At 49.8% G+C, this 22,083-nt stretch overlaps 1 protein-coding gene across 1 annotated transcript; it reads left to right on the top strand.

The window, feature by feature from the left end:
• The first annotated feature begins 622 nt into the window (after positions 1 to 622).
• PNLIPRP1 (pancreatic lipase related protein 1) lies at positions 623 to 16,202 on the top strand. Its single transcript, XM_013055771.2, has 13 exons — positions 623 to 681; positions 786 to 834; positions 1,418 to 1,572; positions 2,083 to 2,208; positions 4,389 to 4,523; positions 5,691 to 5,799; positions 7,474 to 7,593; positions 7,693 to 7,812; positions 9,318 to 9,436; positions 10,181 to 10,310; positions 12,224 to 12,332; positions 12,932 to 13,099; positions 16,084 to 16,202. Exons 2-13 carry the CDS (start codon positions 786 to 788, stop codon positions 16,145 to 16,147), a joined length of 1,404 nt encoding a protein of 467 aa, XP_012911225.1. The 5' UTR covers positions 623 to 681; the 3' UTR covers positions 16,148 to 16,202.
• Positions 16,203 to 22,083: the final 5,881 nt, after the last annotated feature.

The raw sequence follows: 22,083 nt of genomic DNA, 5'->3' as shown, positions 1-22,083 counted from the left end.
GATGGCCTCGCTGGGGCCTGGCCTCGTAGGACAGGTGTGCAAGCTTCAGAGCGTCTGGGGAAATTCCACAGACGTGATGTGGCCTGACGACGTGGGTTTTCCGGGTCTCTTGAGCCTAACTCTTCACAATCTTAATAGGATAATAGAGCAACAGTTGTTGTTTTAAACCATTATATTTTGCGTTGATTTGTTACTTAGCGACTGATCACTGGAACAGGTAGTTAATAGGGATTATGTCACAGGCTCCTGTCAGGGCTCCTGAATCTGTCTCCAAAGCGCCTGTGCTCAGGTACTAGACTGCCAGAGAGAGAGATTTAGAGAGAGACAGAGACAGACAGACAGACAGACAGAGGAGATTTTCTTGATCAGAACTTTCAGCTATTTGGGGGGGAGGGCATGCCCATCTATTTTAAGTGAGAAATGCCATAGGTACCAAGGTAGGGACCTTTCACCCACTTCGAATGAAGCATTCTTTCATCTTCCCAGACTTGTGGGAAGATTTGGCGACTGTAACTAGCCTTGTTCTGTGTGTTTGGGCAGATTACAATACTAAGTGCACACAGCATGTTCCATTATCAATTGCCGTTTCCTTGAAGTGGCTCCAGATGATAAGGCTCCAGTATAAAAAGAAGGTCTGGGTCCTTGACTTAGAGGAAGGGAAGGCCCGGACCGTCCCACAGGGTAAGTCCCCTGTGCGTCCTCCCAGCACGGTTCGAATTCTGAGAGTCTGTGCTCATTGCTCTGGTAATGCTTGGTGAGGCTGAGATTGTCCGCATTTATTGTAGATGGAGATCCTCTGGACAATCGCGCTTTTTCTGCTGGGAGCAGTCAAAGGTAGGAAACGTCGCACCTGCCCCTTGGGAAGGGCTTAAATGAGGCATCTGAGCACTGGCCAAAGAAAGCCTAACCCCGGGGCGGGGCAGGGCTTTCAGTGGCTCCAAATGACCCTGAGGTTCCGGAGGGGGAGGGAGGGTAGGATTGGGGGTGGGGCTGATACTCTGCCTGGGCAGGTAGGCACTTTGAGGGGCACCCACTTCAGAGCTTCACCACCCTGAGCTGTCTTCATGTCCAGGTGCTCTAGGCTTTCTAGGTAAAGTATTCAACACCTGCCTGGGTTAACAACATACGGACTTGTCAGTGTGTGACTATCCCATTAGTCAAATAAATAGATTGGGGGAGCTGGGATGGAACACTGCTTCTGCTCTGATGGTGGTTCTGAGCAGCGGCACAGCTGGGGTCTCTGTGGGATTCAGTGGCTCTGGTCCCAGATCAGAGGGTGGCCCTGAGAGTGAGAAGAGAGGCAGGGTGTCTCCATTGTCTTCAGACTGTCCCCAGGCAAGGGAGTGAGGACCCAACAGCTGTGACCTCCCAGAGTCTGGGGAGCTGAGCCCTGAGCAGATTCATCCTTTCTCTACAGCAAAGGAAGTTTGCTATGAACAAATCGGGTGCTTTTCTGACTCGGAGCCCTGGGCCGGGACTGCAATCAGACCCCTGAAAGTTCTCCCCTGGAGCCCCGAGAAAATCGGCACCCGCTTCCTGCTCTACACCAACGAGAACCCAAACAACTTTCAAGTGAGACCTCTGTCATATTAACGTCACTGTGATTGGGGGAGGGGTTTGCCCACCCTGCAGACTAGAAGTTCCTTGTCTCTGTTCCCTCCTCTCCCGCCATGTTCTGTCCCATCTTATCCCTCCAGCTGCTCCCCGGGCCTAGCCAGACCTGCACAGAGTAGGTCTTCTGTAAAATGTTGGCTCGAAAGAATGAATGGTTCACATTTGCCAGAACCTCTAACTGGTTATGAGATTCTGGTCTGGGGCCAAGAGCTTGCCATCTACCAAGAACCCTGTGGAAGGTAAGACTGTGAGCCATATTCCAGCCCCACTGGAGGCATGCCTGACTGAGCAGGGGTGGAATGGGGGCAGGAGCAGGCAGGAAAAGGAGAAGCAGGGCAGGCTTCCTGGAGGAGGTGACTTTTGTGCTAAGCTTAGAAAGATCGGCATTGGGACAGGCAGAGATGGGGAAGGAAAGGCTGGCCTAGTGGCTGGGCTGCAAAAGAATGCAAAACTCTGCTTTTGTCACAGACTCTTCTTCCCTCTGATCCATCAACCATTGAGGCATCAAATTTTCAAACGGACAGGAAGACCCGGTTCATCATCCATGGCTTCATAGACAAGGGAGAAGAGAGCTGGCTGCTGGACATGTGCAAGGTAGGGGCCAGCTCCCAGCCCCACGGTCTGCCACCCCCACCCCGGCCCCATCCCCTAACACCTCCCGCCCCGTTCAACAAGTGCAGCAGATGAGCTTGAAAACATGGAACCCCCACATAGGAGATTACCTTTATGCAATTAAAATGCCTCTCTTTGCAAAAAATAAGAATTGACTTCCGCATTTCTGGACCACATCCATGGCCTGAAGCGGTGGCATTGGCTGTGCGGGCATACATGTCCACGATCTTACTTCTGGCTAAATCAGGGCCAAAGATACACTTCTGGTTTTAGTGAGGGCATTTTGTTTTCCTGCAAGTGAGGGATTATGTTCTTTTGTTCAAGCCTCTCCCACTACCCTGAGATGATGTGTTGCTATAACCATTTATTTGAGAAACGGAGAACTTACCATGGACCAGGAAGCAAAATGGCAGAATAGAAAGTGCCAAAACTGTATGTAAGACAGCATCTATTGGTTAGAAGGACAGACAGCAGAAGAACACACACACGTACACAGGCACACGCACAAATACGTAACATACCATCATCCTTTCCTTTTGTCTGTACGTTGATGCAATCTATTTTTCAGACACCTAAGAATGTACCTTAGCAGCCCACCTTCCATACACATTAATAATTCCCACCTGTGGGGCACCTGGGTGGCTCAGTGGGTTAAGCCTCTGCCTTCGGCTCAGGTCATGATCCCAGGGTCCTGGGATCGAGCCCCCCTTCCTTTCTCTCTGCCTGCCTCTCTGCCTACTTGTGATCTCTGTCTGTCAACTAAATAATAAATAAATAAATTATAATTCCTACCTATAATGCCCACAGGGAAAGTTATAAACCTAGAAAATTAAAGTCATTCTGCACTTGGCCTTGATTTATCAGGCATTTAGCTCTTGCCACCTCTTCTTCCCCATCATTAATAAGTATCTTCTTTTTAAAGATTTTATTTATGTATTTGGGGGGGCAGAGGGAGAGAATCCCAGGACAACTTTGCACTGAGAGCGGGGACCCACATGGGGCTCAATCCCACAACCCCAAGATCATGACTTGAGCTGAAACCAAGAGTCAGCTTCTAAACTGACTGAGTCACCGCCACCCAGGGGCCACTAGTTAATAAGGATCTTAGTGCATAAACTGTAAGATACAGTTTACACCCCCAAATTCCTCCGGTTTGTAAGAAATTCCTCAGGGACGCTTTAAAAAGAAAGGTCCTGAGAAATAGCTCTTGGTCTCTCTCTGTGTGCGACCACACTTACTAGTATCACATATGGGAACAATTCTTTTTTTTTTTTTTTTAAGGTTTTATTTATTTATTTGACAGACAGAGATCACAAGTAGGCAGAGAGGCAGGCAGAGAGGAAGGGAGGCAGGCTCCCTGCTGAGCAGAGAGCCCAATGCGGGGCTTGATCCCAGGACTCTAGGATCATGATCTGAGCCGAAGACAGAGGCTTTAACCCACTGAGCCACCCAGGCACCCCACATATGTGAACCATTCTAAGTGGATTTTAAATTCATAGCACCATTAAATTCAAGCTGGTCACGTGTACTGCCTGGCAGGATGGTCTCAGGGTAGACCAGTTTCTCTGACATTCTGGAAGAAGTCTCGCATTCAGAATTCTTCAATCTCTTTTAAGTCAGTGCCGTTTTGTTTTTCGAGTAGCTGCTCTGTGTGTTTCCTCCACGAAATACTGTGCTATCTTGACCGTCAAAACTTAAAATGCCCAGCCGCCTGGGGTGAAGGCAAGGTCAGTCATTGGCAGCATTGCCACGAGGCTAAGAGGATGGCTAGAGGTCAAATCGACAAGGTCATTTAGACCCTGGCCATCAGAGACGGCACTTGAAATCTTTCTGCTTCCAAACACGGCTCTTCTAACGATGCCTTGTTTCCACACCACCCGATCAACTTCACTGAATTTGGTCAAAGAAAACCAGGGTGTGGCCAGCTTTGAATTAATCTGCCAGCTAGAGAGGGAATGGATTTGCCTTTCCTGTAGCAAGCTCTCTGAGGGCTCATTCCCAGCGGACGGCAGGCTTCCTAACAAAGCCCAGTGTGTCCCAGTGCCCCAGCGAGGAAAAGACACAACCGCCAGCAATAACCTTTAGCGACCATTTCAGAGCCCTTGGTTGGATGCGCTTTCGCGTGCTCCCATAATAACATTCTGGCATTTCTCCAACACCAGAACATGTTCAAGGTCGAGGAGGTGAACTGCATCTGTGTGGACTGGAAGAAAGGTTCCCAAACCACGTACACGCAGGCTGCCAACAATGTGCGGGTGGTGGGCGCACAGGTGGCCCAGCTGCTCGGCTTGCTCTCGGTGAGTCCACAGGTGGCGCCGCTGCCGAGGGAGGCAGCACCCGAGGGCTTCTGTGGGCTAAAGATGCAGCTGGGAGTTAGGTATTTAAAAAAGAACTGGAATTGGTATTTGTCTCAGAATTTTACTTCTAAAACTGAAATTTGCCTTGATAAAGACAGAGCAGCGGAAGAAAAGTCAATAATAGCTAATACTTGGGGTGGGGGGGTATTATTATCATCTTCCATCAGCAGATGTAAAAACTAAGGCCAAAGAGGGTCAAAGAGTTTCCCCCACAAAGCACAGCACAGGGGAATACCAGAGTTGTCCAGCTCCGAGGGCCCCCCCAACACTGGGCAGACCCTGTGTGGGGCAAACACAGCATTGCCGGGGAGATCCACATGGAACCAAAGGGGGGAGGGCATTTGCCCTGTTGATGGTCCTGTTGATGTCCGAGAATTTCATTCGTCACAATCAATTCAGCTGTTTTTATCTACCCTGCTCTTCCGTTTGGGCTAATTCTTTAAGTCTTTAATCCTTTCAGGGAAGTCACTTACTGCTCAGGACTCTATTCTATACCAGATAAAGGCTCCAGCAGTTTCTGTCTTGGAGTCAAGGACTCTATGCACCCTTGCAAAACTTAAAACCCGTGGTGCTTGTTCTAGAAGCTCTGAGGAACCATGAATGAGTACATGGGTGAACACCTCTGAGATCCAGTGTGCTAACGCTTGTAGCTTTATGATGTTTGTTCTGCAGTCTTGTGGGGAGGGGGTAGCACAGGGTCAGGAGCCCTGTTAAGAGGCCGAGGGGATGCATCCCTGCCCTGGGGGAGCTCACGGTGAACACTGGCCGTGACAACAAAGTGTGATCCGTGTTTAAATGGGGAGGGCGGCTACAGGGCTTAATGGGAACTTTTGGGGGGGCAGCTAATCCAGGCTGGGGGGAGTAGGGGGCTGGGAGAGTGATTAAGGATGTCTCCCAGGGAGAGACATTTAAGTTGAGAGCTGATGCCCGGCTGGGTTCACATGAGCTGGGCACGTGGCTGGGGAGTGGACAGTGTAATGAGTTTGGGCTTGATCCCAAGGGCGGTGGGAGCCACAGAAGGTTTTCCGCAGAGGAGTCACGTCAGGTTGGCCTGTTACAAAAACCACAGCACGAAAATGTTCTGAACATACCATGTTCCTTCTCCAGGCAAACTATAGCTACTCCCCTTCCCAAGTCCACCTCATCGGCCACAGCCTGGGAGCCCACGTGGCTGGAGAGGCAGGGAGCAGGACTCCAGGCCTGGGCAGGATTACAGGTAAGGCCTGAAGGGCAGGACCACAGGTTTTGTCCTCAGTAGCCCCAGAACGTGGTGCAAACCTACAGGCCAGCTAAAAACCGGCCCAAAGTAGTCTGCCCCCTTGGCTGTGGCAGGGTCACTTAGAGCCGACACAGGATATTTCAGGAGGCCCCCAAGAGGCGTGTCTTTGTGGAAGGGCGAAGGGTGCTTTCGTTCCCCCTTTTTTCCCCTTTAGCCTCTTCCGCTTCTGGCCCCATCCTTCCTCTCTAGATCTGTGTTTCCTGACAGTGTAGGCCGTTCAGCAGGACCGGGCGCCCAAGAGAACGGAGAGGAAAGCTAGTGTGAACACGAACAAACATAATTAAGAGTCTACATTGTTAGTCGCTTCCCCCTTCTCTTTGAAATCAAGGGCAGAGTCACAGCCTTCCTTTGCCTCTGCTGGTAGAGGAAACCCAGCCACAGTCCTGCAGAGCATTCCTTTAACCCAGGCAAAGCCTTTAATTTGTAATAACAGCAACAAAATACATCTACATCATACCATCATAATACTATAATGCTATTGTCATTATCATAGCAAGCTTAGACAAAATGGCTGTTTACCCCCAAATGCTATGCCAAGGGCTTTATATTTTCTCATTGAATCCTCAGAACTAAAGAAAGAGGCTCAGGGGGCACCCGGGTGGTTCAGTGGGTTAAGCCTCTGCCTTCGGCTCAGGTCATGATCCCGGGGTCCTGGGATCGAGCCCCACATCCGGCTCTCTGCTCAGTAGGGAGCCTGCTTCCTCCTCTCTCTCTGCCTGCCTCTGTCTACTTGTGATCTATCTCTCTGTCAACTAAATAAAATAAATAAAATTAAACGAAAGAAAGAAAGAAAGAGAGAGACTCAGGGAATTGGCTAGCCGGCCCCAAATCATGCAATAAATCAGGAGGGGAACTAAGATTCAAACCCAGTCCTGCAGTCATGTGGCTCACACAAGCCTCTTCTTTATAGTTCTCCCTTTTATTTTAAACAGACAATTACGTTCATGCCTTTCCAGCTGCTCTGGCCGGACCTCTGAGATCTATGGACAAATTCAGGAGCCCTGCCACTAAGGAAGAAATAATAATCAATATTTTACTCACATGTCCATGATGATATGCCAGGCACTTCACAAAGCTATATCTATATTATCTCATTTAATCTTAGTATAACCACATGATTACCCAGTTTTATAAATGGGGAAACTGAGGCCCCCAAGAAAGGTTGCTTGATTTGCCCAAGGTCATGCCATTTGCCCCAGAAAGAGCTCAGTAGGGATTTAGAGCCAGGATGCCTGGTTCCAGAATCCGTGGTCTTAACTATGATACTTTACTACCTTGTCCCTTTTTTCTTCAAACTTGAGAAGAAGAAAAAAACTCTAAAGAAGAAAGATCTGCAAATGAATGGGAGAAAGTCATGTGGGGGAAAAATCCTTGGTCAGACAAGTATAAATCTCTTGGCTCACCTGCCTTTCTTTATCCATGCACTGGAGCCCTCTTCTGAGGAGAAATATTGAAACTCTCTGTCCCTATATTCCACGCACAGGGTCATGGCACTGCAGAGTATGGCATCCCTTGGGTTGAGCAATGCATAGCCTGAGCAACTGTACCCCGTGGTCCTGCTGGTCCCCACAGCCAGGTCTGTTGGTCTGCAGCACTGGTCATCTCTTTTAGGGTTGGATCCTGTAGAAGCAAGCTTCCAGGGTACTCCTGAAGAGGTTAGACTGGATCCCAGCGACGCTGACTTTGTGGATGTGATTCACACAGATGCAGCCCCCCTGATCCCCTTCCTGGGTGAGTTCAATGACGCTTCAGCTGCAAGCATGTGCCATTGTGTTTTAACCAAGGGAGCCCTGTATGGTGAAAAGCTCATTGCTGTTCCAAATCTTTCAGGTTTCGGAGCAAGCCAACAGATGGGTCACCTTGACTTCTTCCCCAATGGAGGAGAAGAAATGCCAGGATGCAAGAAGAATGCCCTGTCCCAGATCGTGGACCTAGATGGCATTTGGGAAGGTAAAGTCAGAGCAGAGAGAGGCATCACTTCCTAGGGGGTCTAGGGGGTGGCGTGGGGTGGGGGGAGCAGAATCCTCCATAGCAAATCTCCAAAATGAAAACACCTTGCTCTTTAAAAATATATAATTCCCCCTTCTAGACTTTACTTCTGGAAAAAATACAGCTACATATTGTTATATCTCTGCTCTATGGATTTTATACTTCCCTAAAACACTGTCGTGGGTGTCCTGGACTGTTCAAGCGACAAAGAATGACAAAACCTTGCTTAAAGCCGTAACTCCAGCAATCAATTGGTAGCTACCTAATGAAGAAAAGAAATACCATGAAAGCAGACATCCTGGTTTTAAGGGGATTTTTCTGCCAATTTTCCCTTGGGAGTCAGTGATACCGTTCAAACACATGTAATTGGCTTCAATCCTGTAGCCAGAAGGAGAATATTCCCTAGTCATTTCCACGGCAAAGTCATCTGCTCCATGAGAGTCACTACTCCTTCATTTTGGGTCGGGATAAGAAACCATCACCGGTAGGGAAGGCTATGCAGAGACTGCTATTCGAAGTGGCTAAGCCTTATCGCTGGTGGAATGCTCCAGGAGTAAAGGTCCTCCTCCAGATACAGACTACCTCTAATCAGGTCAAAAGGACAAAAGATAAGTGAATTTTTCAGCCCAGCTCATCACTTGGTACCACACAGGTTTAAACCTTTAGTGGTCCGACCATATGTAAGGAGTATAGATTTTTATTGAATTTGATCAAAATGGATGCCATCAAAGCCAATATTAAGAATGCAAATCTATGTATTCGTCTCTTATAGCCTTCTGAGGGTTTACATGGATAGGGTTGCCTAATCGCTCCATCAGTAATGGCCAAGCAAGTTCAGGGCACGTCCAACAGCTATGTTGTGACCTCTGTCCCTTGACAGAAGCTGTAGGGGCCAAGGAAGGTAGGTGATCAGGAAAGGCAAGATGCTCTGAAAAAGAGAAAAGAGCTACCTAAAGCTATTCGACTCTCCCTTTTATTCACCTAAACACAGCATGACAACGTCCTAATTGTCCTTGCCCTGGTTTTGTCATGTCTGAGAAGTCACATCACATCTGGCTGTGTCTTCAAGGCCCTCCGGCCTGGTGCCTGGGACACAGGATGGCACAATGGTGAGAGGCAGGGGCTCAAGCACCAGATGGGCTTGGGTTTAATCCCCAGCTCTGCTTCCTTCCTCACTATAACCTGCACACCCGAGGCTGTAATCTGCATCATTCTGTACTTAGGAATGCTATGTTACCCACGCCCTAGAAAGGCGAGGATTATAGAAACAATGCATGTGGAGCCCTCAGAACATTGCTGGAAAGCTGGCTCTCTATGTTAACTGTCATTTCTTGTGGACTTACCTTAAATTTACCTTACCTTAAATTTCTGAAAATGTGGTTCCACTTTGGAACCTGTCCACTTGGAACGAGAGAAATTCTTGGCCCCCCAACCACCTTTGCAGACTTTCTCCTTTCTTTCCCCAGGAACACGGGACTTTGTGGCTTGCAATCACCTGAGAAGTTACAAGTATTACTCAGAGAGCATCCTCAACCCTGATGGGTTTGCTTCTTACCCCTGTGCTTCCTACAGGGCCTTTGAGTCTGTAAGTGACCATCCCTCCCTGACTCCCTCTGTGGGACAGTTGTCCTGCTGGGACATTTGCAGTATCTGACCATCCCTTACTTGTCTCTGAGTTTATGATCCTGAAAAGCAGAGGGGGGAAAAAAATTAGGCATCAGGTGGCTAAAATTCCAGATAAGACATGTGGGTGAGGAAGATACTGGGAAATCAGAAGACCCATCCTTTCAATGATCTAGAAAGTTTTCCTGCAAAAGGCAGTGTTTGAATCTGGCTTGAAAATTCATAGAATTTAGGAGGATGAGAGGGGTGTGCATTTCTGCCAAGGGCAGAGCAAGGACAGAAGAACGTATGAGAGAAGAATTCATACACCAGAGAGAAGGAAAGCTGGATGCTTGGTGTTTTAGATGCCCGGCTGGGGGCTTGGGCCTCTGAAATTGACAGCGGAGTCTTTACACCACGGAAATTGGCAAAGGCTATGCTGGAGGCTCTTTGTCCCAGGGTTGGCTGTTAATAATTCACCAGCACATCCTGTGATGGGAGGGGTCACTGATCTAGTCTGGGACCCAGGCATCTGTATATCCTGATGGGATGTACCTCAGTGTCGGGAGTCCTGTCCTGGGTGAAAGTCAGTTAGACATCATCTATCCTAATCTCCTTCCTGTTACAGGTGAAGGAACTCGGGCTGTTGGAGAATTTCTCCCTGAGATGTGTGGGTCAGAAAAAGACTGATTCACACCTTACAGCTTGATGTCTCTCTTCTCCTTAGAACAAGTGCTTCCCTTGCCCAGATCAAGGGTGCCCCCAGATGGGCCACTACGCGGATAAATTTGCCGGCAAAACAAGTGGCGAGCCACAGAAATTCTTCCTGAACACAGGGGATTCCAGCAATTTTGCTCGTAAGTTATACTTTGTCCTGCTCACCCACAGGAAGACGCTTTATCTTCTGATAGACAAGAAGGGTTTTTCTCTAACCTGAAATACTCGGAGCACATTCTGAGAGTGAAAGGACACACCTGCCCAAACGATCCCTTGTAAGACTCAACCAAGGATTTGGAAAGAGTCTGCATGTCTTCCCTTTTGTGACGATAACATGAAAGGCATAGAAGCATGAATGAGGGCATAGTGGCGACTTGCACTTCTCTGTGGCGATGTTGGCCCCTGAATTTTTACCATTCCACAGTCCATTGTTCTTTTCATTTTTAAGACTGTGTTGTGCGTGCACATCTCTTCTTTTATTCATTCATCAAACATTCATCCGGGACGAGCTCTTTGCTGGGCTGAGCCCCTTAAGAAGCCCAGTTCCAATTGCCCCATTTCCACCTCTCTGTCCCTTTGTCCCCAATGCCCCCGGCAGGGGTCCCTCTCTGGTGGACGGTGGGTGGGAATCAGGAAGGAGTGATTTCTCTCAAAAATCTGCGGAATCATCTAGGACATAGGATAGACAGGACATGGTTGGGCCACTTTGTGCCAACCTGCTCTGTGACAATTCCTTAGGAAGTTGCACTGTAAAAAAGACACTGTGCTTATAGAAAGATATAAATAGAATATACGTCTCATCTAGGTTTTAAAGTCAGGTTTATTGAGATACAATTTATACACTGAAAAACTCACCCCTCTCTGCAGTGTGGAGTTCCATGAGTTTTGATAGATGAAGAGCCATGTAACCATCTCTGCAATCAAAATGTAGAATACTTCCCTCACTCTACATATTTTTAAGAAGGACACGGGTTCATCAATCCTAGGGATGCACGGAATGAATGCTGGCCCATATTTTAAAACAACAAATGAAACATTCAAAAAACCACATACTCATTCCTCAACCAACATTGATTTATGGAGCAGAGAGCACGCTAGACACTGGGCGCGTGGGGATGAGCGAGGTGGTCTGTGTGTGAAAAGGACGGCCCGGCAGAGAAGGCAGGAACTGAGGAAACAGCCGCACTCGGCCTGGGCGTGGCGGGTCACTGCTGCGGCACCCTGGGACCGAGGACCCGACTGAGACAGGGACAATCTGTCTGAGGATGTGAGAGCTGAGTAGGAATGAGGCAAACTATGTATGTGTTTATGTACATATGTGTGTACATGTGTGGGTGTGCGCATGTGTGTGTATGCTTGTGCGCCTGTGTTTATGTGTGTGTGTGCAGGACGGTTATGTGTGTGTATGCCTGTGTGTGTGCATGTGGTTATATGCGTGTAGGTTGTGTGTATGCGTGCTCGTGGGCACGGAGACAGCACGGCAGGCATAGAGCTGGGTAAGAACTGAGCCCCACTCTCTGCTGGACACACCTGGGCCCCTGGGGCTGCACAGATAGGACCCAGACCGACCCCGCTCCTGTGTCCGCAGGACTGCACTCTTGGGTCAGCTCTCCCAATGTGGGAACGAGCCCGTGTCCCTTCTCTTCTCATCTCCTCTCATAGCACGGTCCCTCTAGAGCAGAGCTGCCTGGCAGAACCTTCTGCCGTGATGGAAATGTTCTCTGCTGTCCAAGACAGTAGCCAGTAGCCACATGTGGCAATCTAGCCCTCGAAATGTGGCTAGTAAGAATGAGGAATTAATTTTTGATCTGATTTAATTTAAATTTAAATCTACACAGCTGCATGTGGGTAGTGGCCCCTTTCCTGAGCAGTACGGGTCTAGACGGGATACTGCTAGGAACATACTTCTTAGAGCCTGGTTTGAGGTGTAGATTAACAGGAAGGACTTCTTATACTTTGATGCCTTAGTGTAAGGGGTGGGAACAGGATTCTGAAATTTGGTTCAACTGTTTTGTCCATGAATGAATTGAACTCTTTTCTATCCTCTGTGCAGGCTGGAGGTACGGGGTTTCTCTAACACTGTCTGGAAAAATAGCCACAGGTCAGGTCAAAGTTGCTTTGTTTGGAAGTAAGGGAAATACTCATCAATTTAATGTCTTCAGGTGAGTTTCCTTTTCCAGCCTCTCATCTCACTGGCTGATGTACACGACCTTCCAATCCATGTACTGAAATGCTTAACGTCTCTTTATCAATTGATTTTAAATTATTTACTTTAGGTGGTAAAGTCAGTTTCAGACTTCTGCTGACAATTTTCTTTTCTCAATTATAAATCCAGACATTTAGTTTTTTCTCTTTCGGTAAATCCATTTTTAAAAATATATTTTTAAAATAATATATCTAATATTACCCCAGATGTTATATTTCCTGATTACCATAGTAACACATGCTTGTTGGGTTAAACTAAGTGGATAACTTATTACTATATAAATAATTATTTCAGAAAAAATAATAATAGGAAGGAATAATATAGTTCTCTATAACAACATTTTGGGTAGCAATTAACTTGAGTTTGAGAAAACGATATTCAAATAATAGTGTGCAGCTGCTGGCATATAACTGGCTTCTCCATTTCTCCATCCATTATGTGAGAATTAATTTTTAAAAACTGATCTCATTAATCTCGAGTAGAATAAAGTGGTTTGGCCTTCATCTGTCTTGAGAGCTTGTTTCTACGCATGGGAATGTTTCTCTTTATTTCTAGGGGGATTCTCAAGCCAGGCTCTACCCACACCAATGAGTTCGATGCAAAGCTCGATGTTGGAACGATTGAGAAAGTCAAGTTTCTCTGGAATAACCACGTGGTGAACCCAACCTTCCCCAAAGTGGGCGCGGCCAAGATCACCGTGCAGAAAGGAGATGAGAAGACAGTGTATGTATAGCGTTGCTGGCTTGTGCCTAAGGATGTTGGTAGAGATTGGTGTTTGTAACGGAAAATTGCCCCAGAAGGATAGTCATGGTTCAGCCAGAAGAGCCAAGACCATCTACCCACCTGGGGTCCTTTCTTTGCAGGCAAACAATTGACAGGCTGCATAAAGCATTGCTTTTGGGTGTCCCCAGCCCTATCTGAGAAGGATACGTACGGTATCAGCTGCCTTCAAGGAAAGAGAAAGAGGAAAAGTGAGAGAGAGAAGAAAGAAATAATTTCTGAGGGTATAAGGTTATAAATATAAGCTAATGAGTAGCTACCTTTTAAAGAGGGGAAGATCATGAAATTTCAGGCCAAAAAAAAGCAATTTGAGGAAAAGATATAAAATCTGAGACAGGACAAGGGTGAGCTGAGGTAGGGATCCTTACAGAATCTCTATCCTGACTTTCAGTGTCCTCTGCTATCACAGCTGGAGGGATGTGGGCACGTGACCTGAGGGGAGCAGAGTCATTGTCCCCAATGCTGGGACCACAACTGTCATCATCAGAACCCTCCTGAGGTCTCTTTGCGGAAGGGGATCCTGGGAACGTGGTCACTGATGGTCTTGAGGTTTGGGAGGTTAGGTGAGGTTGCTCACCTCGGGCAGCGAGGGTGGGCTGGCCGACGTCACAGTCACATTTCAGGCTGGATGACCCCCGTGGGGTCCTCCTTATGCCTGTGAGTCAGGGAGGAGAAAGGGACTGGTCCAGCCAGGTGGTCAGCGGCCCAAGGCGCTCTCAGCTAGAGCACGGCACTGAGGAAGCCGGTGGAGAGCCTACTGCGGGCGGCAGGTGCACCCGGGGCCTCCATGCCCGCCCCCCTCAGAGGACAAATAAGCCTCTAAAGTGAGTTTCCAAGGCCCCGTTAGGAAATGGACCGGAGCCTGGATCCTGGAACTGTGTGGTTAAAATGCTGTCAGGAGAAGATGGTATCATTAGAACCTTAAAAATGCAGAGTGTTTAAGGTGATAACTTGTTCACAGGCAGATTTGGTAGAAGGAAAAGGATACAAGACCAAGTCAGTCAGGGCATTGTAGCTTCCAGGTTTTCTGAGGAAAGGCCATGACTTTCTGCACTTTCTAGAAATGGAACAGAATGTACTTGAGGCCACCCCTGAGGCCCTGAGTCCATCAACTGCCACCTGGACCCTCCAGTGGCCTGAGTCCCTAAGTCTCTGAGTCCCCTGAGTCACTGAGTCCCCTGCCTGTCAACCGCAGAGGAAATCTATCTTAAGGGAAGCTAAATGTTGGACATCAGGTTTCTTAAAATAAAGTTCAATCAAAACAGCATCAAACATCACAAACAAGTTTGGGAAGTAAAAAAAAAAAAAAAAAAAAAAGAAAGAAAGCAAGCTGAATTTGTCAAATTGCTCAAATATTTTGCTGTTAGTAAAACAACCAGTAAGTAACATTAAAAAAAAAAAAAAATTGGCATCATCACTGGGAGGCTTTGAAAAATCAAGAGTTTAGTCCAAGCTCTTCTCAAATACCCAGCAGCCCCATTAGGATTGCAAGTCCTACTGAGGAGCCTGGTGACTAGAATTCCTCCCCAGTGATATGGCTTCAAAAGAAGAAAGTAGTTCTCCCTCTCTCAGTTTCTTCCCCACCCCCAGCATCTTCTCTCCACCTTCTGCCTGACCTTATTAATACCTACTGTACGCCTGGCAAACAGTAGGAGATGCAAAGGTCGAGCCTGCTCTCGAAGAGTTTGCTTGATAGCTGTTGAGCACCACAGACCTCAGGCTCACATGGAAAGTCGAGTGACAGAAGAAACAACTCACCTGAGGAGCCCAAAGAGCATGGCTGGAGAGGAAGGCAGAGCCAGGGAACCAGGGGAGGCAGTGACGGAGGGGAGAGGGGCCACGAGGATCTCCTGGGCTGAGGGACGTCCGTGGGAAGGTTGTGAGCAGGGGCGATGGGCTTGGTGTGTGAGGGGCGGGGGGAGCCCCGAACACAGGCGACAGGGCTCAAGGTGTGGAGAACAGGAAGTAGGATCAGGGATAGAGTCATGGCAGCCAGGGAAGACGAATGAAATTCAAAGGGACCATGGTGAAGATGAGGGAGAAACCCCGGCTAAGCCTCAGAGATCAAAGGTGATGAGGTTCAACAAGTTTGTGGTTGTGGTTCTTGGAATGACAGGCATGACGGTCACTTCTATCTGCATCGTTTTAAATCAATTTATACATTTTTACATTTACTGTTATGACTTGTTGTATTATTAACACGGGATTCTCAGCAATCCCGGGAGGGAAATGGGTCCTCTTCCACAAATGAAGACACGGAGGCTCAGAGACTCAAGTAACCAGCCCCGTGTCACCCCTGGAAGGCAGGGTGAAGGGTGACCCCATCCTGGACAATGTGGACTGTGACACTGGACCTGTCTTTGCACCTTGGTTCTTCCGTACACTGAGAAGCTTCCGTGCCTCAGCCTCCTCTCCTTTTCTGGGTGACTCGTGGTAATACCCCCTCACACATGGGTTGTGAGGGTGAAGGCTCCACAGCTCAGCGCCATTGCCAGGAGTGAGTGGGAGCTCAATTCACTGTCCCTTTTAGAAGGTCAAATCTCATTTCCAGAGGGGCTCAGTCCAGAGCGAGCCCATCTGTAAACCAGTCTGCTGTGTTCAAGGAGGGCCCAAGGGTACTTGTGGAGGAGGAGGCCAGTGAGAGGTCCATTTGCTGTCTCAAGGCCTGACAGTCCTGTCAGACTGAGGTTCCAGAGACCGGGGCCACTCGGGGACCTTGTCGCAGATGAGCCCACAGGGGACCTGGTCCCAGACACCAGACACCTGAAGCTCCAAGCTCCAATCAGTTCTCCAGGGACTGGTTGAAGCTACAACCCTAATGTTCCCCTCATTCCTTGTGATGAAAATCGGCCATTACCGTTTCTTAACAACTGGAAACTCCGCGTAAAGCTGCCCAGCACTCATGAGGCTTTCATTGCTGTCTGCAGGCACAGCTTCTGCAGCGAAAGCACGGTGAAAGAGGACGTTCTGCTCACCCTCACGCCCTGTTAGCGTCCAGGTGCCATCCGGTCACTGTGTTACAGCAATAAAACCACTGATGCATCTACCCACTCACAACGTCTGTCACTGATGTCAGCTGGCCCCTGGGGACATTAGGGAGTCGATCATTTAAGTCCTGAGTGTTTCCAGACATTTGATTTTCTTGCCACTGACTTCTGACCACACACTGTGGTCCGTGGTCCTCGTGTCCACTGTCTGCTCAGGGGGTGACACAGAACGACTGGGGGATGGGCATATGGGGGCCTCAGCAGAGCCTACAGCTCTGCACCTCATCTCACAGGTGAGGAAACGGAGGCCGGGAGACGGGGAGGTAGCTGTTCAAGCACAGAGTGAACCGGGGCCCCTTGGGGGCTGGGGGTTCCATTCCCCTGACTGGAAAGGCCATGCTATGACATGGCCTCCTTGTGGTGATGGAGCTACCCAGCAGCCCTGCATCTTGGTGAGGTCTAAGATGCCCCAGCAGCCAGAGATGGTGTATTTGCTGAGCACAAATGGGCTTCAAGCCCCTACTCTTCCTGGGCCCCAGCAGGGGCTGTCCCGGGGCAGGGCTCAGCACGGAGGAAGGATGGCTTCTGGGAGGAGTGCCTTGGGCACCCCTCTGCTGAGAAGGGACTTCTCAGTCATCCATCAGCTGGGGTCACCGGGGAGCACTCAGCCAATCAGAACTTGCCATAAGCCCCACCTACACAGGAGAAAGTGTCCTTCAGGCTATCCCGTGATCATTCCCTGGAGCTCTGCCAGACCAGGAAGGTCACCACCTCCCCTGAGCGACTCCTCTTTTGGTCACCAGGCCTCACATCCCATCATGACCGTGTCGGTGCCGTGGCCTCTCTGTTCTTCACCCTTGGTGGCACATCCAGCTCTGATTGAGCTTCACACTTGAATCTGAATTCAAAACTTGAATTCAAACTCCAGATTGTTCTTTGAAAGCAGATGCTGGGTAAAGGAGCGCCTGTAGTCAGGGTCTCATAGTGAAGGGCACAAGGTGAGTGCCCAGCCACAGTGGTCATGGGGAGGGTGAGGATGAACGGTGGCGGTGGTAGAGGGAGGCACAGGACCTTGGTGGGGGCACTGAACAGGAGAACACGAAGCCTGGGGCGGAGGCCCCTTTGTCACAGTTTTGCCCAGCGCTGGCCGTGGACCCACCCCCTGAGCAAGTCACACCATGTTGGCAGAAGAGCTCAACCAGTAGAACGTAGACTCCGCTTACAGCACCAAATACCAGCTCCGCACCAGCTTCCAGAACTCGAGGAAGCACAAGACCTGAATTCAGTCGCGGAGGTGTGAACACCACCACGCCGCCTGATAGTGCAAAAAGCAAGCATGTCCGAGGACAGGGTGGTGCAGGAGGGGGAGGAGCAAGATGAGGAAATCTCCAGAGAGCTATGGGTTCCGGGCCCAGGTTTGTAGGAAGATGGCCTACCGAGACTGCAGGCTGGGAGGCCATCTAGGAGGAGGAGGCCCTAGAGGTATGCAGAGGAGAGGTGATGAGGATCATGTGAAGGTGGCAAGTGGAACTGAGGTATAATGGAGGGGGTGGGTCTTTTGGTTGGCCACGAGAGCCCTTCTCTCTGGTCAAAGACGACCGGCTTCACCTGCTCCCCCGACCGACAGAAATGGCTAAAGGCTTGGGGAAAAGTTATTTTAAAACAAAGAGAAAACTGAGAAAAGTGTGCAGTAGAGTGGGAGGAAGCCAGCTGGGGAGAATCTCCAAGGCTGTGGGCCACATCATTGGCACTCAGCCCGGCACTGCCCTGAGCCACAGGAGTCCTGGGGTGACCTGCGTCCTACCTGCAGCTGAAGCGATAGCCTATGCTCCAGAGTCAGGGGAGCCGTTGGTGGAGACCCCAGCTTGAGTGGGGCTAGGTCCCTGCTCTCTCCTCCTGCATCCTTTTCCTCAAATGCGTGTTCTCTTATTAGATACACAGCTGGAAGAAACTCCCAGGAAGGCAGAGGACAGCAGGTTCCAGATCCTTGCGTGTTTGCTGTGTACCAGTGTGGTCATGGGGCATCTACTTCCCCACACCACAGGGAAGACCAAGCTCAGCCCCACAGATCTGCAACGCAAACACACCATCCCGGGGAGAGAGGGAGTTCGGGGCTCTCTGTAGTTACCCGGGGGGTCCACCTGCAGTGCCCGTGTGGCCCGGGCCATCTCAGGTCTACTTTCCAGATTTTAGGGACTTCTTGGGACCAGTTTGATTGGGCTTTATTTTTGTTTTATTGTATATATGGCAACAGTGGGGCAGTGTGGTGATGAAAATACCCCAGGCTCACATTCAGTTCATAAGCATAAAGCTCAGAAGAAATTCAGTCTGGTTGGAAGCAGGGGAAAGGCACTGAGCTTACGGGGTTCCCGTCCAGCCACCTTCCAGTCAAGGTGACCTGGAACAGGGAGTTTCTGTAGAGGCCACTTTCAGGCAAGAGGCTTCAGCAGTGGAAACCCGACCAAGGCACAAGGGCCCACAGCGACCAGCGAGCTGAATGCATACAGGCTCGTTAAGCGACCCACCATCTGGTAACAGCCACAGGCCCTGACTGACCAGTTACAACTAGGCCCAGTTCCTAAATCGCGTTGCATCCCCCCTCGCTCTGTCTAGAACCGTGGAACCCGGAATCCCAGGATCCGGAGATCATGACCTGAGCCAGAGCACACACTAACTGACTCAGCCACCCAGGTGGCCTCTGTGTTTTTACTTTGAGGATAGTCTAGTTTTATAACCAGTTACAGAGACAAAGCTTTCCCTGTTGTAGTCATTTGCAGCAAGACCTTGGTTTCCTGAGCTGATGTGCCATGAAATGAAGTTAAAGGAATGTCGCAGGAGTTGTGAGACTCTTTAGCGAGGGGGACACCCACGTATTTATTTACTCAGGTCTGAGTATGATTTGGGTCTGAAAGTGGAGAGACACGCAGGTCCCAGGCTTTGAGAGCAGAGTCTGTTCCCTGGAAGGAAGACCTGGAGGGGAGAGGCGTCTGCGCCCTGAGAGGACGCCCTGGGTGGACCCGGGCGTCTCTGGGAGTGGGGGGACGACAGAGCCATCCCTGACAGGGCAGCCATGGGTGCAGGAGCTCAGAAGAGGGCACAGGCAGGTCCGTTCCAGAACCTTGAGCCCTCCCGTCTAAGCACGTGCAGGGTGGGAAGGCGCTCCGGCAGCAGCCGGAGCCATGCTGGGCAGAGGGCCCCGTGGTGGCCACAGTAGTCTGCGCGGACTGCCTCACGGGTACCACGGACCGCACGGTTCAACAACAGAAACTCATTCTCTCCTGGTTCTGGAGGCTACAGGTGCAACCAAGGTAGTGCCGGCTCGGTTCCTCGGAAGGGCTGTGCAGAGACAATCTGCTCATGCTTCCCTCCTTCGGGCAGTTGCTGGCACTCTGCGTGCTTCCTGGCCGGCAGAAACTGTGCCCCAATGTCTGTGTGTTCACACAGCGTTCTTCCTGTGTGTCCGCATCTTTCTGTCTAGATATCCCCTTTTTGTAGGGAGAGCAGTCCTATTGGATTAGGACTCACCCTAATTCTCTCATGTATCGTTGTCAAGATCCTATTTCCATATAAGGTCATATTCTGAGGTTTTGGGGGTTAGGACACCCAACATATCTTTTGGTGAGAGACACAGTTCAACCCACAACCTCACATACCCAACCTCGGGGTCTGTTAAATTCTGACCCCTGTCCACCGGATATCCCCAAGTTACTCCCTTTGCATACAGCCCAAATTATACAATTGATGTACAAGTTCCTTGGTGTGCTTTTTCTTCTTCTTAGCGCCTTTGATCATTTGTAATTGTGTATTTACTTGCAGGGGATCCGTGCTGGGGCCCCAGGGGGCCGGCCATCCCTGAGAGCAGGGAAGTAGCCTGTTCCGTTCACTGTTGTGCCCTCAAGGCTGGAAGAGCATCCAGTACTTGAAGCCACACACCAAGGAGCCTAAGTGAGGGACAGAACACACCAAACAGCCCCCCCCCCCCACGATCGAAGTTGGAAGGAGGCTGGAAGGAGACCTGGAGGGGAGATGCATTGGCCTAGAGAGAGGTGAGACCAGCCAGCTGCTGCAGGACGAGAGCAGGGGGAGTGAGGGGAGGGGACAGACAGAAGAGGTGCTGAAGGAGAGAAGCAGACCGTTTTCAACAGACCTTAGGGAGTAGGAGGAGAGCCCAGCCGTCCCCTTCCCTGGGCAGCTGCCGTAGCAGCTGGAGGGCTCCTCCAGGCCCTGACCCTGGTGCCTGCCAACATGTGAATAATAAACATCCCTTCCCACAGGTGTTGGCCTTCCCTGCCTTCCCAGGACAGATGGCTGGCAGAACGTTAGACCTCAGGACCTCAGGCCCGCAGAGAGGAGAGGGGGGCTGCCTTGTTCTGTCTTGGGCCACCCTCCCAAGGAGACCAGTCAGGCTCTGGGATGCATGGGAGCACCCAGCAGGGTCAGCCCTCGGCCACTGGTGACTGTGAAGCGGTGCCCAGCCCTCCTTTGAGGGCAGCTTGGTGCAGAGACAATGTCCCTAAATTGAGAAATAAGTGCCAATATTGTCCAACCAATGGCACAGAAGGGAGGGAGCCTAGGAAGAAATACTCTAACCTCTCCTCTTATCCTCTGATCTCCCTATAGTGCCTCCAGTTGGCTCAAGCCAACTGGAAGGCCAAAGTCATGTAGCCTAAGGAGGGAGTCCACTGAGCAGGGCACAGAGCAGGGAGGAAACGGCAGGAAAGATCTGGAAGTTATCCAGCTCAACAACCCAATGAGTCATCAGCTTCCAATGTCCCTTTCTTTCACCCAGCAAATGTTTGTTGATTACCCCAAATCTACCACATACCATGCTAGGCTCTAGAGACAGAAATGCCTATAGAGAACTTGACCCTGTCATCAAGGCAAGATCTAAACAAATAATCATGGAAATAAAATTACCAACTGGGATTTGTTCTATGAAAGAAAAAATAAGGACAGTGATAGAGGTCCAGAAAGGTTCTGGTTCTGCTTTGGACATCGAAGAAGGCATCTTTGAGGGTATGACATTGAAGGGGAGTCCCGAGGTTAAAGAGAGAGGGTCATGTGTTTCAGGAAGAAACAGAGTAGGCGAAGACCCAGAGATGGACACTTTCAAGAGAGATGGCGCATGACTGACGTGTGCGGAGCTCAGTGGGCAACTCTCAAGGTAAGGAAGGAAAGGGGAGCGAGGTCCAGGTGCCTGAAGGATCCTGGTAAGAGGTTCAGGTGTTCTCAAAAGTAATGGGTAACCACAGGGGTGCCGTATCATGGGTCTTGGGCTTCCATCCAGCCTAATGTCACTCCAGGCTCCTCACTGGGGTCCTTCATGAGCCTTGGACCTCACCTCCTCTCTCCACTGCTGGATACCGCCAGGGGCAACGTTAGGCTTTGGGGTCACTCTGAGGCACAGGCATCCCTGTCAGGTTTCATCATCACTTTACCCTTTCCAGAAACTTCTCTGAAGCCTACTCAAGATACGGAAGTTCAGTCCTTAGCTTCCCTCAGCTCACCATTGAGTTCTCAGAAGGGAGTGTCACCCCCCCCCCCAAAAAGAAGCCATTTTCTACACTCGAAACCCTCAGGAAATGGCTGGCAACGTCAGTGTTTCTGGGATTGGTCCAAGGGCAGGACTGGAACATGGAATAATTAGAACTCTCGCCCAACTGCCTATGGCATTCTGTGAGCAACAGTCACTTCAGGAGAGCGTCTGGCAGCATCTTCTAGAGCTAAGTATAGACACGCCACAGGACCGGGCGGTTCTACTTCTGGGTATAAGCCTGAGAGAAATGACTGTATGTGTCTACCTAAAAACCGGATCCAGACTAGAACGTTCCTAGCAACATTGTTCCACATAGTCCCACACTAGAAAGAACCCACAAGTCCACCAATGAAAGAATGGATAACCCAACTGTGATATATTCACGCAGAAATAAATTAATATGA

Source organism: Mustela putorius, unplaced genomic scaffold (assembly GCF_011764305.1).
Source record: "Mustela putorius furo isolate JIRA1106 unplaced genomic scaffold, ASM1176430v1.1 tig00003909_pilon_pilon_pilon, whole genome shotgun sequence".
Taxonomy (NCBI): Eukaryota; Metazoa; Chordata; class Mammalia; order Carnivora; family Mustelidae; genus Mustela; species Mustela putorius.
Note: the sequence above shows the minus strand (reverse complement) of the source record. Positions and strands in the feature narration are given on the sequence as shown.

Bases quoted from the DNA above. Each gene is read 5' to 3' on its own strand.
- PNLIPRP1 (XM_013055771.2), top strand. From the start codon at position 786: ATGGAGATCCTCTGGACAATCGCGCTTTTTCTGCTGGGAGCAGTCAAA. The intron at 1,573-2,082 runs GTGAGACCTCTG...CTTTTGTCACAG, and splicing joins AGAACCCAAACAACTTTCAA to ACTCTTCTTCCCTCTGATCC. The intron at 13,100-16,083 runs GTATGTATAGCG...TGCTGTCTGCAG, and splicing joins AAAGGAGATGAGAAGACAGT to GCACAGCTTCTGCAGCGAAA.